This window comes from Phasianus colchicus, chromosome 39, assembly GCF_987193195.1.
Source record: "Phasianus colchicus chromosome 39, bPhaCol1.hap1.1, whole genome shotgun sequence".
Taxonomy (NCBI): domain Eukaryota; kingdom Metazoa; phylum Chordata; class Aves; order Galliformes; family Phasianidae; genus Phasianus; species Phasianus colchicus.
Genome location: NC_143474.1, coordinates 2,176,192 through 2,189,474, shown reverse-complemented (window position 1 = coordinate 2,189,474; position 13,283 = coordinate 2,176,192). Strand labels below are relative to the sequence as shown.

Below are 13,283 nucleotides of genomic sequence, written 5' to 3'. Positions count from 1 at the left end.
CCCAAATGACCTAAAATGGCCAGAAATGACCCCAAATGGCTCCAAGTGACCCCAAAATGGCCCCAAATGGCCCCCAAATGACCCCAAAATGGCCCCCAAATGACCCTAAAATGGCCCCAAAATGACCCCTAATGCCCCAAATGATACCGAATGGCCCCAATTGACCCCAAAATGACACTAAATTGCCCCAAAACGGCCCCCAAAATGACCCTAAATGACCCAAAATGACGGCAAAATGCCCCAAATGGCCCCTAAGTGACCCCAACTTTCCCATATTGACCCCAAAAAGGCCCCAAAATGTCCCCAAAAAAGCCCCAAAGACCCCAAATGGTATCAAAATGACCCCAAATGACACCAAATGACCCCGCCTGTCCCATATTGACCCCAAAACCCCCCTCCCCCCCCCCCCACCCCTTTTTTCCCCCTTTTGCCCAAATCTGCCCCTTTTTCCCCCCCCAGATTTGGGCTCTGTGGGGCTGCGGCCCAAACCCTGCGGGCGGGGGCGGAGCCAATGCTGCCCAAGCTCCTCCCCCTCCTCCTCAACAGCCTGCAAGCCCCGCCCCCTGCGGTGAGTCTCACCATATATGGGCAAAGGGGCGGAGTCGGGCTGAGCGCTGCTGTGCAGCGGGGGGGGGGGGGGGGGCTGACCTTATATGGGCAAAGGGGCGTGGCCTGGGGGATAGGGGCGTGGCCTAGCGCATGATTGACGTGTAGCTCTGTATGTGGGCGCCATATATGGGCAAAGGGGCGTGGCCTGGGGATAGGGGCGTGGCCTAGCGCATGATTGACGTGTAGCTCTGTATGTGGGTGCCATATATGGGCAAGGGGCGTGGCCTGGGGAATGGGAAAGCAGCTTGGTGTCTTGTGACCATATATGGGCATAGGGGCGTGGCCTGGAGCGTGATTGACGTGTCGCGCCTTATATGGCGTCTCCTGATGCCATATATGGGCAAAGGGGCGTGGCCTGCAGAAAGTGGGAGCGGCTTGGTGCTGTATGACCATATTTGGGCATAGGGGCGGTGCCTGGAGCGTGATTGGCGTGTAGAGCTGTATAAGGGCATGTTCTGACGCCATATATGGGCAAAGGGGCGTGGCCTGGGGAATGGGAGAGTGGCTTGGTGTCTTGTGACCATATATGGGCATGGGGGCGTGGCCTGGAGCGTGATTGACGTGCAGCGCCGTATATGGCACCCCCTGACTCCATATATGGGTAAAGGGGCGTGGCCTGGGGGAAGGGGGCGTAGTTTGATGCCTTCTGACCATATATGGGCAAAAGGGGCGGGGCCTGGGGGGGTTGATCTAGATGGCAGGGCGGCTTTGCGTGCTTCAGTGCCCATATATGGGCAGAAGGGGGCGTGGCCTATTGGAACAGCCTTATATGGGCAAAGGGGGCGTGGCTGCGATCAGCATAATGCCCATATATGGGGAGAGGGGGGCGTGGCTTCGCTCAGGGCAGCACCATATATGGGCAAAGGGCCGCGGCCAATCAGAAGTGGGCGGGGCTTTGCTCGCTTTATGCCCATGTACGGACAAAGGGGGCGTGGCCTCACCCTGGCCCCGCCCCTCCAGGCTCCCCCGGCTGCTTCTGATTCGTTCCTTCTCTTCGAAGCCAACGAGGAGGGGGAGGAGCCAATGGACGACGAGGATGAGGAGCACGTGACGTAGGGGGCGGGGCGAAGGCTGGGTGGTGAGGGGGGCGGGGCTTGCCGGAGGCCACGCCCCCTGAGCCCCTTTGGCCCCGCCCACAGGGTGGAGGTGGGCGGAGACTTCGTGGCAGAATTGGAGGCGGCGTGCGAGGGGGCGGGGCTTGTCGCTGAGCATTGTGGGTAAGCGGGGCGGGGTCACTCGGGGTCGTTTGGGGGGGCGTTTCCGGGTTACTTGAGGTCATTTTTGGGGTCACTTTGGGGTCGTTTGGGGTTTTTTGGGGTCTTTTGGGGTTTTTGGGGGGTTATTTGGGGTTTTGGGGGTTATATGGGGTTTTTGGGGGGTTATTTGGGGTCATTTTGGGGTTTTTTGGGGTCATTTTGGGGTGGTTTTGTGGTTTTGGGGGGGTTATATGGGGATTTTTGGGGTTATTTGGAGTCGTTTTGGGGTTATTTGGGGTTTTTTGGGGGTCATTTTGGGGGTTTTGGGGTGTTTTGGGGTTATTTGGGGTTTTTGGGGGGATATTAGGGGTTTTTGGGGGGATATTTGGGGTTTTTGGTATTCTTTTCGAGTTATATGGGGACTTTTGGGGTTATTTGGGGCTATTTTGGGGTCATTTTGGGTTTATATGGGATTTGGGGGTCATTTGGAGTCATTTTGGGGGTTATTTGGGGGTTATATGGGGTTTTGGGGGGTTATGTGGGGTCATTTTGAGGCTTTGGGGGGTAATATGGGTATTTTAGGGGTTATTTGGGGTTTTTATGGGGTTTTTAGGGGTCATTTTGGGGTTCTTTGGGGGCTATATGGGTTTTTTTGGCGTTATTTGGGGTCATTTTGGGGTCATTTGGGGCAACTTTCTATTTTTTGTGTCATTTGGGGTCAATTTCCCCTCTTTCCCCCCCCAGCCCTGCTTTTCAGCCCTATTTCTCCCCCACGCTGGAAGCTCTGCTGCCCCTGCTGGAGGTGAGGCTTCCCTGCCCCACGCGGCGGCTGCCCCACATCCCACAGGGACCCATAGATCCCACAGGGACCCATAGAGACCCAGAGGGGCCCCATAGATCCCATAGGGACCCACAGGCACCCATAGGGACCCAAAGGGACCCCATAGGGACCCATAGAGACCCTTAGGGACCCCATAGAGACCCTTAGGAACCCATAGAGACCCATAGAGACCCATAGAGACCCCATAGATGCCATAGGAACCCACAGACACCCATAGGGACCCAGAGAGACCCATAGAAACCCCATAGATCCCATAGGAACCCACAGACACCCATAGGGACCCAGAGGGACCCCATAGGGACCCATAGAGACCCAGAGGGACCCCATAGATCCCATAGGGACCCTATAGGGACCCAGAGACCCATAGAGACCCATAGAGCCCCCTTAGATCCCATAGGGACCCCATAGATCCCATAGGAACCCCATAGATCCCATAGGGACCCACACACACCCATAGGGACCCAAAGAGACCCCATAGGGACCCATAGAGACCCATAGGGACCCCATAGATCCCATAGGAACCCACAGACACCCATAGGGACCCAAAGGGACCCCTAGGGACCTATAGAGACCCATAGAGACCCAGAGGGACCCCATAGATGCTATAGGAACCCACAGACACCCACAGACACCCATAGGGACCCCATAGGGACCCATAGAGACCCATAGAGACCCCATAGATCTCATAGGAACCCACAGAGACCCCATAGAAACCCATACGGACCCAATAGAAACCCCATAGGGACCCATAGAGATCCATAGAATCCCATAGAAACCCAATAGAAACCTCATAGAGACCCCATAAGGACCCCATAGAAACCCCATAGAGACTCATAGGGACCCATAGAGTCCCTATAAAGACCCCATAGAGTCCCCATAGAGACCCATAGGACCCCATAGGGACCCATAGAGACCCATAGAGTCCCCATAGGGACCCACAGGGACCCACAGAGACCCCATAGGGTCCCATAGAGACCCCATAGAGACCCATAGAGACCAGTAGTAACCCCATAGAGACCTATAGAGTCCCCATAGGGACCCATAGGGACCCTGTAGAGACCCCATAGGGACCCATAGAAATCCATAGGGACCCATAGGGGCCCATAGGAACCCCATGGAGACCCGTAGAAACCCCATAGAGACCCATAGGGAGCCATGGAGACCCCATGGAGACCCATAGAGCCCCATAGAGACCCCATAGAACCTCACACAGACCCTATAAAGACCCAATAGACACCCCATAGAGCCCCATGGGGACCCCATAAGGACCCATAGGACCCTATAAGGACCCATAGGGACCCCATAGAACCCCATAAGGACCCATAGGGACCCATAGAGCCCCATAGGGACCCCATAAGGACCCATAGGGACCCCATAGCCCCCCATAAGGACCCATAGGACCCCATAGAGCCCCATAAGGACCCATAGGGACCCATAGAGCCCCATAGGGACCCCATAAGGACCCATAGGGACCCCATACCCCCCATAAGGACCCATAGGACCCCATAGAGCCCCATAAGGACCCATAGGGACTCCATAAGGACCCATAGGGACCCCATAAGGACCCATAGCCCCCCATAAGGACCCATAGGGACCCAAAGAACCCCATAAGGACCCATAGGGACCCCATAAGGACCCATAGGACCCCATAAGGCCCCATAGGGACCCCATAAGGACCCATAGGACCCCATAAGGACCCATAGGGACCCCATAGCCCCCCATAAGGACCCATAGGGACCCCATAGAGCCCCATAGGGACCCAATTAGGACCCATAGGACCCCATAAGGACCCATAGGGACCCCATAAGGACCCATAGGGACCCCATAGAGCCCCATAGCCCCCCATAAGGACCCATAGGACCCCATAGAGCCCCATAGGGACCCCATAAGGACCCATAGGACCCCATAGGACCCATAGGGACCCAAAGAACCCCATAAGGACCCATAGGGACCCCATAAGGACCCATAGGACCCCATAGAGCCCCATAGGGACCCCATAAGGACCCATAGGACCCCATAAGGACCCATAGGACCCCATAGCCTCCCATAAGGACCCATAGGGACCCCATAGAGCCCCATAGGGACCCCATAAGGACCCATAGGACCCCATAAGGACCCATAGGACCCCATAGCCTCCCATAAGGACCCATAGGGACCCCATAGAGCCCCATAGCCTCCCATAAGGACCCATAGGGACCCCATAGAGCCCCATAGCCCCCCATAAGGACCCATAGGGACCCCATAGAGCCCCATAGGGATTCCATAAGGACCCATAGGACCCAATAGCCCCCCATAAGGACCCATAGGGACCCCATAAGGACCCATAGCCCCCCATAAGGACCCATAGGATACCATAAGGACCCATAGGGACCCCATAGAGCCCCATGGGGACCTCATAAGGACCCATAGGACCCCATAGAGCCCCATGGGGACCTCATAAGGACCCATAGGGACCCCATAGAGCCCCATGGGGACCTCATAAGGACCCATAGGACCCCATAAGGACCCATAGCCCCCCATAAGGACCCATAGGGACCCCATAGAGCCCCATAGGGACCCCATAAGGACCCATAGGACCCCATAAGTACCCATAGGGAGCCCATAAGGACCCATAGGGACCCCATAGAGCCCCATGGGGACCCCATAAGGACCCATAGGGACCCCATAGAGCCCCATAGGGACCCCATAAGGACCCATAGGGACCCCATAGAGCCCCATAGCCTCCCATAATGACCCATAGGGACCCCATAAGGACCCATAGGACCCCATAAGGACCCATAGGGACCCCATAGGACCCATAGGACCCCATAGCCCCCCCCATAATGCCCTCTGTCTGCCCCCCCAGTTCCCACACCCCGAGGTTCGCGCCGCCGCCTGTGGGGCGCTGGGGGGGCTGAGCTGCGGCGCCGGGACAGCGGGGGGGCAGCAGGAGCTGAGGGGTGAGGTTTTGGGGTTTGGGGTTTTGGGGTTTGGGGTTTTGGGGTTTGGGGGGTCAGGGTTTTATGGGGTTTGGGGGGCGTTGGGGTTTGGGGGGTTGATGGGGGTTGGGGTACTGATGGGGTTTGGGGGGGTGATGGGGTTTGGAGGGGGTCGGGGTTTGGGGGGGATCGGGGGGGGGTTGGGGTTTGGGGGGTTTGGGGGGGTTTTGGGGTTTGGGGGGGGTGATGGGGTTTGGGGGGTTTTGGGGTTTGGGGGGGTTGGGGGGGTGATGGGGTTTGGGGGGGTCAGGGTTTTATGGGGTTTGGGGGGCGTTGGGGTTTGGGGGGGGTTGGGGTTTGGGGGGGTGATGGGGTTTGGGGGGGTTTGGGGTTTGCGGGGTTTTGGGGCTTGGGGGTGTGATGGGGTTTGGGGGGGTCGGGGGGGTTTTGGGGTTTGGGGTTTTGGGGGTGATGGGGTTTGGGGGGGATCGGGGGGGGGTTGGGGTTTGGGGGTGATGGGGTTTGGGGGGTGATGGGGGTTGGGGGGTGTTGGGGTTTGGGGGAGGTGGGGTTTGGGGGGGTTTTGGGGTTTGGGAGGTTTTGAGGCTTGGGGGGGTGATGGGGTTTGGGGGGGTCAGGGTTTTATGGGGTTTGGGGGGGGGTTGGGGTTTGGGGGGGTTTTGGGGTTTGGGGGAATGATGGGGTTTGGGGGGTTTTGGGGTTTGGGAGGTTTTGAGGCTTGGGGGGGTTTTGGGGTTTGGGGGTTCAGGGTTTTATGGGATTTGGGGGATGTTGGGGTTTGGGGGGTTTGGCGGGGTGATGGGGTTTCGGGGGCTGATGGGGTTTGGGGGGGTCGGGGGGGTGTTGGGGTTTGGAGGGTGATGAGGTTTGGGGGGTTGATGGGGTTTGGGGGGGTTTTGGGACTTGGGGGGGTAATGGGGTTTGGGGGGGGTCGGGGTTTGGGGGTGATGGGGTTTGGGGGGGTTTTGGGGATTGGGGGGGTTTTGGGGTTTGGGGGGGTCAGGGTTTGGGGTCTGATGGGGTTTTGGGGTTTGGGGGTGATGGGGTTTGGGGGGTTTTGGGGCTTGGGGCTGGGGATTTGGGGTTTATGGGGGATTTGGGGGGGGTTCAGTGGGATTTGGGGGGGAGTTTGAAGGGTGGGGGTCACAGTTATGGGGTCTATGGGGGGATTTGGGGTTGGGGGTCACAGTTATGGGGTCTATGGGGGGGATGCGGAGTTTTATTGGGATCTCTGGGGTCTCTGGGGGGATTTGGGGTTGGGGGTCACAGTTATGGGGTCTATGGGGGGGATTTGGGGCTTTATTGCGATCTATGGGGTCTATGGAGGGATTTGGGGTTGGGGGGGGTTGCATTGGGATCTATGGGGGGATTTGGGGTTGGGGTCACAGTTATGGGGTCTATGGGGGGATTTGGGGTTGGGGTCACAGTTATGGGGTCTATGGGGGCGATTTGGGGTTGGGGTCACAGTTATGGGGTCTATGGGGGGGATTTGGGGCTTTATTGGGGTCTCTGGGGTTGACCTTGGGGTGAATCGGGGCCTTTTTTGGGGTCAGGCCGGGCGCTGGCGGCGCTGCTGGGGGCGGTGAGGGCGGAAAAAGGGGCGGGGCCAGCGAGGGCGGGGCTTGCGGCTCTTTGCCGGGCTCTAAGCCCCGCCCCCAGCCCCCAGCTGCTGCACGCCATTGGCCGCCTGATGGCTGACGTCATCAACGGTGAGGTGAGGGGGCGGGGCTAACGGGGATTGCGGGGGGGGGTTCCGGATGGGGCGGGGCTTAGAGCGAAGGGACTTCCGGGAGTGGGTGGGGCTTAAGATGGGGGCGTGGCTTGGGCGGTGTGGACTTCCGGGAGGGGGCGTGGCTTCGGGTTGGGCGTGGCTTATGTAGGCGCGGCTTGCAGCGATTGGGTTTTAAACTAGGGGGGCGTGGCTTAGCTAAGAGGTACTTCCGGGAGTGGGAGGGGCTTAGGAAGGGGCGGGGCTAAGAGGGGGCGGGGTTTGAAGGAGGGGTGGCGGCCATCTTGGTTTTCATTTTGGGGTCATTTTGGTGGATTTTGGGGCCGTTTTGTTGGATTTTGGGGTCATTTTGGTGGATTTTGGGGCCATTTTGTTGGATTTTGGGGTCGTTTTGTTGGATTTTGGGGTCATTTTGGTGGATTTTGGGGCCATTTTGATGGGCTTTGGGGGGATTTTAATGGATTTTGGGTCATTTAATGGATTTTGGGGCCATTTTAATGGATTTTGGGTCACTTTGATGGATTTTGGGGCCGTTTTGTTGGATTTTGGGGTCATTTTATGGATTTTGGGGTCATTTTTATGGATTTTCGTGTCATTTTTATGGATTTTTGGTTCTTCTTGAGGATTTTCGGGGTCATTTTAATGGATTTTAGGGCCAATTTATGGATTCTGGGGTCAGTTTATGGATTTTGGGGCCATTTAATGGATTTTGGGGTCATTTTGATGGATTTTGAGGCCATCTTATTTTGGGGCCATTTTGATGGATTTTGGGGTCCTTTTTACGGGTTTTGGGGCCATTTTGAAGGACTTGGAGGTCATTTTCATGTATTTCGGGGTCATTTCGCTGAGTTTTGGGGCCAGTTTAATGGATTTCGGGGCCGTTCTGAGGGCTTTTGAGGCCACCGACGGATTTTGGGGCCGTTTCGAGGGATTTCGTGGCCGTTTTCGGGGATTTTGGGGCCGTTTTGCCGGGTTTTGTGGCCAGCTGGATGCATTTCGGGTTGAATCCACTCCATTTTGGGGCCGTTTTCCCCCATTTTCCCCCAGATCCGCTGCCTGCAGGACGACGAGGCCGAAGCTGACGATGAGGAGGTGGGCGGAGCTTCAGAAACGGGGGGGGGGGGGCGTGGCCTGCAGGCTTAGCCCCGCCCCCACGGTGCGCTCTCGTCCAATCAGGTGGAGGCGGCGGCGGAGCTGCGGGAGCAGGCGGGGGAGGGGCTGGTGGCGGTGGGCGGGGCTTCGCCGGGGGGCGGGGCTTTGAGCGACGCCTTCCGCCGAGTCCTGCCCACCCTATTGGGCTGCCTGGTGAGGGGGCGGGGCTAAAGGGGGAGGGGGCGGGGCTAAAGGGGAAGGGGGCGGGGCTAAAGTTATGGGGCGGGGTTATAAGGGAAGGGGATGGGGTTAGAAGGAAGGAGGTGGGGTTAACTGGAAAGGGGCGGGGTTTAAAGGGAAGGGGGCGGAGTTTAAAGGGAAGGGGGCGGGGCTTGGTTGAGGTGTCCCTATTTTGGGTTCCTATGGGGTCTCTATGGGTCCCTATGGGGTCTATGGGGTCCCTATGGGTCCCTATGGGTTCCTATGGGTCTCTATGGGTCCTATGGGTTTCTATGGGTGTCTGTGGGTCCCTATGGGTCTCTATGGGGTTCTATGGGGTCTCTCTGGGTCCCTATGGGTCTCTATGGTTCCCTATGGGTCCCCATGGGTCTCTATGGGTCCCTATGGGTCCCTGTGGGTCTCTGTGGGTCTTTATGGGTGCCTATGGGTCTCTGGGTCCCTATGGGTCTCTATGGGTCTCTCTGGGTCCCTATGGGTCCCTGTGGCTTCCTATGGGGTCTCTGTGGAACACTATGGGGTCGCTATGGTTCTCTATGGGGCTCCATGTGTCCCTGTGGGTCCCTGTGGGTCTCTATGGGGTCCCATGTGTCCTGTGGGGTCTCTGTGGGGTTTATATGGTGTCTCAATGGGTCTCAGTGGGTGTCAGTGGGTCTCTATGGGTCTCTGTGGGTCTCTGTGGGTCCCTATGGGTTTCTATGGGTCCCTATGTGTCCTATGGGTTTCTATGGGTGTCTGTGGGTCCCTATGGGTCTCTATGGGGTTCTATGGGGTCTCTCTGGGTCCCTATGGGTCTCTATGGTTCCCTATGGGTCCCCATGGGTCTCTATGGGTCCCTATGGGTTTCTATGGGTCCCTCTGGGTCCCTATGGGTCCTATGGGTATCTGTGGATCCCTATGGGTCTGAATGGGCTTCTGTGGGGTCTCTCTGGGTCTCTGGGTCCCTATGGGTCCCTATGGGTCCCTATGGGTCTCTATGGGTCCCTATGGGTCTGTATGGGTCTCTATGGTTCACTATGGGTCCCTATGGGTCCTATGGGTCCCTATGGGTCCCTGTGGGTTTCTATGGGTCTCTATGGGGCTCTCTGGGTCCCTATGGGTCCCTATGGGGTCTATGGGATCCCTATGGGTCTCTGTGGTTCCCTATGGGGTCCCTGTGGGTCTCAATGGGTCCCTGTGGGTCCCTATGGGTCCCTGTGTGTCCCTGTGCCCCATTTGTGCCCCCGCCCCCCGCTGACGTCGCAGAGCGGCGACGCGGCGCAGCGCTCCTGGGCGGCCGCCATCTTGGGCGAGGCGGGCTTTTACCTGGACGTGGGCGTGGCCAAGGAGCTCCTCCCTCTGATTGGCCCGGCCCTCGCTCGAAGCTCCGCCCACGACCCGGACCCGGAAGTGCGCAGCAACGCCCTCTGCAGCATCGGGCGCCTGGCGGCCAATGGCGTCGCGTTGGGGGCGTATCCTTGGAGACTAGCCCCGCCCCCCCTTCCTCAAGCCCCGCCCACTTCCCGTGCAGCCCCTATTGGAGCGCTGAGTTGGCCCGAAATGGCCTGAATCGCCCCCAAATTCGCCCCCTTCCATCCCAACCGACTGCCAGCCCCGCCGGAAGCCCCGCCCCTTCAGTCAGATGTCAATCAGCCACCGGAACCACGCCCTTTTTAAATATAAGCCCCGCCCACTTCACCCGAAGCCACGCCCCCCCGTCAAGCCCCGCCCTGTTGGTCTGATGTCGATCACCGAAGCCCCGCCCACATCGAAGCCCCGCCCCTTTTCACTAAACCCCGCCCCTTATATCCAACACCGTCCGTCTCGCCCCGCCCCTTTCACTAAGCCCCGCCCACCTCCATTAAACCCAACCCAATCCATCTGCCCCCGCCCCCTTCCACTACGCCCCGCCCCTTCCATTCCTCCCGGTCCAATCCCAGACCCCGCCCTCTTAAGTCCCGCCCTCCTCCGGCCCCATTGGCCGCCCCGCAACCCCTTTAAGGCCCGCCCACCTCGCTGCCCATTGGCTGCCGCCCTTCTCCCCATTCATCCCCGCCCAGCCAATTGCGAGCCGCCACCCTTCTTCAAGCCCCGCCCCCTTTCTCACCCACCCAATCAGCGCTAAGCCCCGCGCCCTGCTTGTAGCCCCGCCCTCCGCTTTAAACCACGCCTCCTTTTTTTCCTTGACCCCGCCCCCAGGGCGTGGCCGGGCCTGGCTGCCATTGGCCGAGCGCTGCGGGAGGAGGGGCCGGGCTGGGCGCGGGACAACGCCTGCGGGGCTTTGGTCCGCCATAAGGGGGCGCTGCCGGATGCGGAAGTGAGGGGCGGGACTTCCGGTTGCGGGTGGGGGGGGGGCGGGGATGAACGGATGGGGCGGTGCGGGGCTTGAAGGGTGCGTGGGGGCGGGGCGAACCCCTGCAGCCAATGGGCTGCGAGGTGGGCGTGGCTTAAAGGGGTTGCGATGCGGCGGCCAATGGGGACGCGGGTGGGCGGGGCTTACGGGGGGCGGGGCTGGGGAAGCAGTGGGGCGGGGCTAACGGATTCAGCCAATGGGATTCGAGCTGGTTCAAAGCAATGGGGGTGTGAGGTGGGGGTGGGCAGAAAGGGGTGTGGCCGGAAGTGGTTGTGACCGGAAGTGGTTGTGACCGGAAGTGGGCGTGGCCTGACGGTGGCCCCGCCCCCCCCCCAGCTGCTGGTTCTGCTGCTCCCGGCGCTGCCGCTGACGGTGGATTTTGAGGAGAATTCCGCCGTTTTTGGGTACCTGCTGCAGCTGCACGTCCAGCAGGTGGGCAGCAGGGGGCGCCACGGAGCGTGCGGGGCCCTATGGGGCCCTATGGGGCTCTATAGGTTCCTATGGGGTTCTATGGGGTCCCTATGGGCCTCTATGGGGCTCTATGGGACCCTATGGGGTCTCTATGGGTCCCTGTGGGTCTCTATGGGTCCCTATGGGTTTCTATGGCTCCCTATGGGGCTCTATGGGCCCCTATGGGTCTCTATGGGCCCCTATGGGTCTCTATGGGGCCCTATGGGGCTCTATGGGTCCCTATGGGGTTCTATGGGGCCCCTATGGGTTCCTATGGGGTTCTATGGGGTCTTTATGGGGTCTGTATGGGTCCCTATGGGTTTCTATGTGTCCCTATGGGTCCCTGTGGGTCTCTGTGGGTGTCTATGGGTTCCTATGGGTTCCTATGAGGCTCTATGGGGTCCCTATGGGTCTCTGTGGGTCCCTATAGGATTTCTATGGGTCTCCATATGGTAGCAATAGGGTGTGGGGGGAAGGGGGGGCGGGGCCTATTTTTGACCACGCCCCCTTTCCCCTTTAGCTCCTCCCCCACGCCCAGGAAATGCCGCGGGTCTGCAGCGCCATCGGCACCGGGAAAATGGAGACAGGTGGGGGGGGGGTCTATGGGGCTGGGGGGGATCTATGGGGCGGGGGGTGATCTATGGGGCTCGGACGGGGATCTATGGGGCTGGGAGGGGGGATATATGGGGCTGGGAAGTATCTATGGGGCTGGGAGGTGGATCTATGGGGCTGGGGGGGGATCTATGGGGCTGGGAGGTGGATCTATGGGGCTGGGGGGGGATCTATGGGGCTGGGGGGGATCTATGGGGCTGGGGGGGGAATATATGGGGCTGGGGGGGGGATCTATGGGGTGGGGGGGAGAATCTACGGGGCACGAGGCCACCCTCTCCCCACCGATTGGTCCCACAGATTTGGAGGCTGCAGTTGTGGGGCTGCTGCAGGAGCTGTGGAGGAGCTGCCCCATAGATGTGGGGCGGGGAATGGAGCGGCTGCCCCATAGCGACCGGGGGAGGCTGCAGAGGGCCATGGTGAGCCCCAACCCCAGAGCTGCCCCATAGCGACCCACAGCCCCATAGCTGCCCCATAGCAACCCTCAGCTGCCCCATAGAGACCCACAACTGCCCCATAGACCCCATAACTGCCCCACAGAGACCCACAACTGCCCCATAGAGACCCATAAATGCCCCATAGAGACCCATAGACCCCATAACAGCCCGATAGAGACCCACAACTGCCCCCCAACTGCCCCATAGATCCCCACAGACCCCATAACTGCCCCATAGAGACCCATAACTGCCCCATAGGGACCCACAACTGCCCCCCAATTGCCCCATGGAGCCCCACAGACCCCATAACCGCCCCATAGCACCCACAGCCCCCTCATTGTAGCCCCATAGAAGCCCCACGGCCACCCCATAAGTGCCCCCACCCCCCCCACCCCTGTGACCCCCCCCCCTTCGCAGGGATTGGACGCCGCGGCCGCCATGACACCACCGACTGACCAATAAAAGGATGGAGGCCGAGGCCACGCCCCCCTTTGGTTTTATTCCGCGTGGGCGGGGCTTGGCGAGGGGTGGGCGGGGCCTCGCGGGCCTCGCCGGATGCCGATTGGTCCGTAGGGGCGGGCTTGCTCCAGCCGCAGCCAACCGGCGGCGCAGAGATCTACAAAAGGGGCGGGGCTTAGAGCAAGCCCCGCCCCCATCCCCATCACTTAAATCCCATTGGCTCCACCCGCCGAAGCCCCGCCCCCATCCCCCTTACCCAGACAAACCCGGAAGAGCCGCGCCCACAACTTCCGGGGGGCGGATCTCGGGAGCAGCCCGCTAAGCTCCGCCCCTTCCGGTCTCCCCGCCCCCTC

General features: G+C 59.8%; 1 protein-coding gene and 1 long non-coding RNA gene across 8 annotated transcripts in view; one reads left to right on the top strand and one right to left on the bottom strand.

Annotated features, from left to right (window-relative positions):
• Window positions 1-12,949, top strand: part of IPO4 (importin 4) — a 32,043-nt gene extending 19,094 nt beyond the window's left edge. For 2 of the 7 annotated variants that reach the window (XM_090130141.1, XM_090130140.1), the window contains exons 11-24: window positions 460-568; window positions 1,570-1,661; window positions 1,749-1,826; window positions 2,550-2,607; window positions 5,492-5,585; window positions 7,139-7,299; window positions 8,362-8,406; window positions 8,491-8,619; window positions 9,889-10,094; window positions 10,822-10,939; window positions 11,312-11,407; window positions 11,946-12,012; window positions 12,335-12,453; window positions 12,889-12,949. In XM_090130141.1, coding sequence (XP_089986267.1) covers window positions 460-568; window positions 1,570-1,661; window positions 1,749-1,826; window positions 2,550-2,607; window positions 5,492-5,585; window positions 7,139-7,299; window positions 8,362-8,406; window positions 8,491-8,619; window positions 9,889-10,094; window positions 10,822-10,939; window positions 11,312-11,407; window positions 11,946-12,012; window positions 12,335-12,453; window positions 12,889-12,933 — 1,417 coding nt within the window. In that variant the 3' untranslated portion in view covers window positions 12,934-12,949. The remainder of the gene's footprint in view (window positions 1-459; window positions 569-1,569; window positions 1,662-1,748; window positions 1,827-2,549; window positions 2,608-5,491; window positions 5,586-7,138; window positions 7,300-8,361; window positions 8,407-8,490; window positions 8,620-9,888; window positions 10,095-10,821; window positions 10,940-11,311; window positions 11,408-11,945; window positions 12,013-12,334; window positions 12,454-12,888) is intronic. The other 5 variants (XM_090130143.1, XM_090130142.1, XM_090130144.1 and 2 more) reach the window with 5 other exon arrangements.
• LOC116239202 (uncharacterized) lies at window positions 12,931-13,277 on the bottom strand. Its single transcript, XR_004169069.2, has 2 exons — window positions 13,187-13,277; window positions 12,931-13,087 (listed from the first exon to the last, which is right to left on the bottom strand). It is a non-coding gene; the product is annotated as an uncharacterized LOC116239202 (long non-coding RNA).
• Window positions 13,278-13,283: the final 6 nt, after the last annotated feature.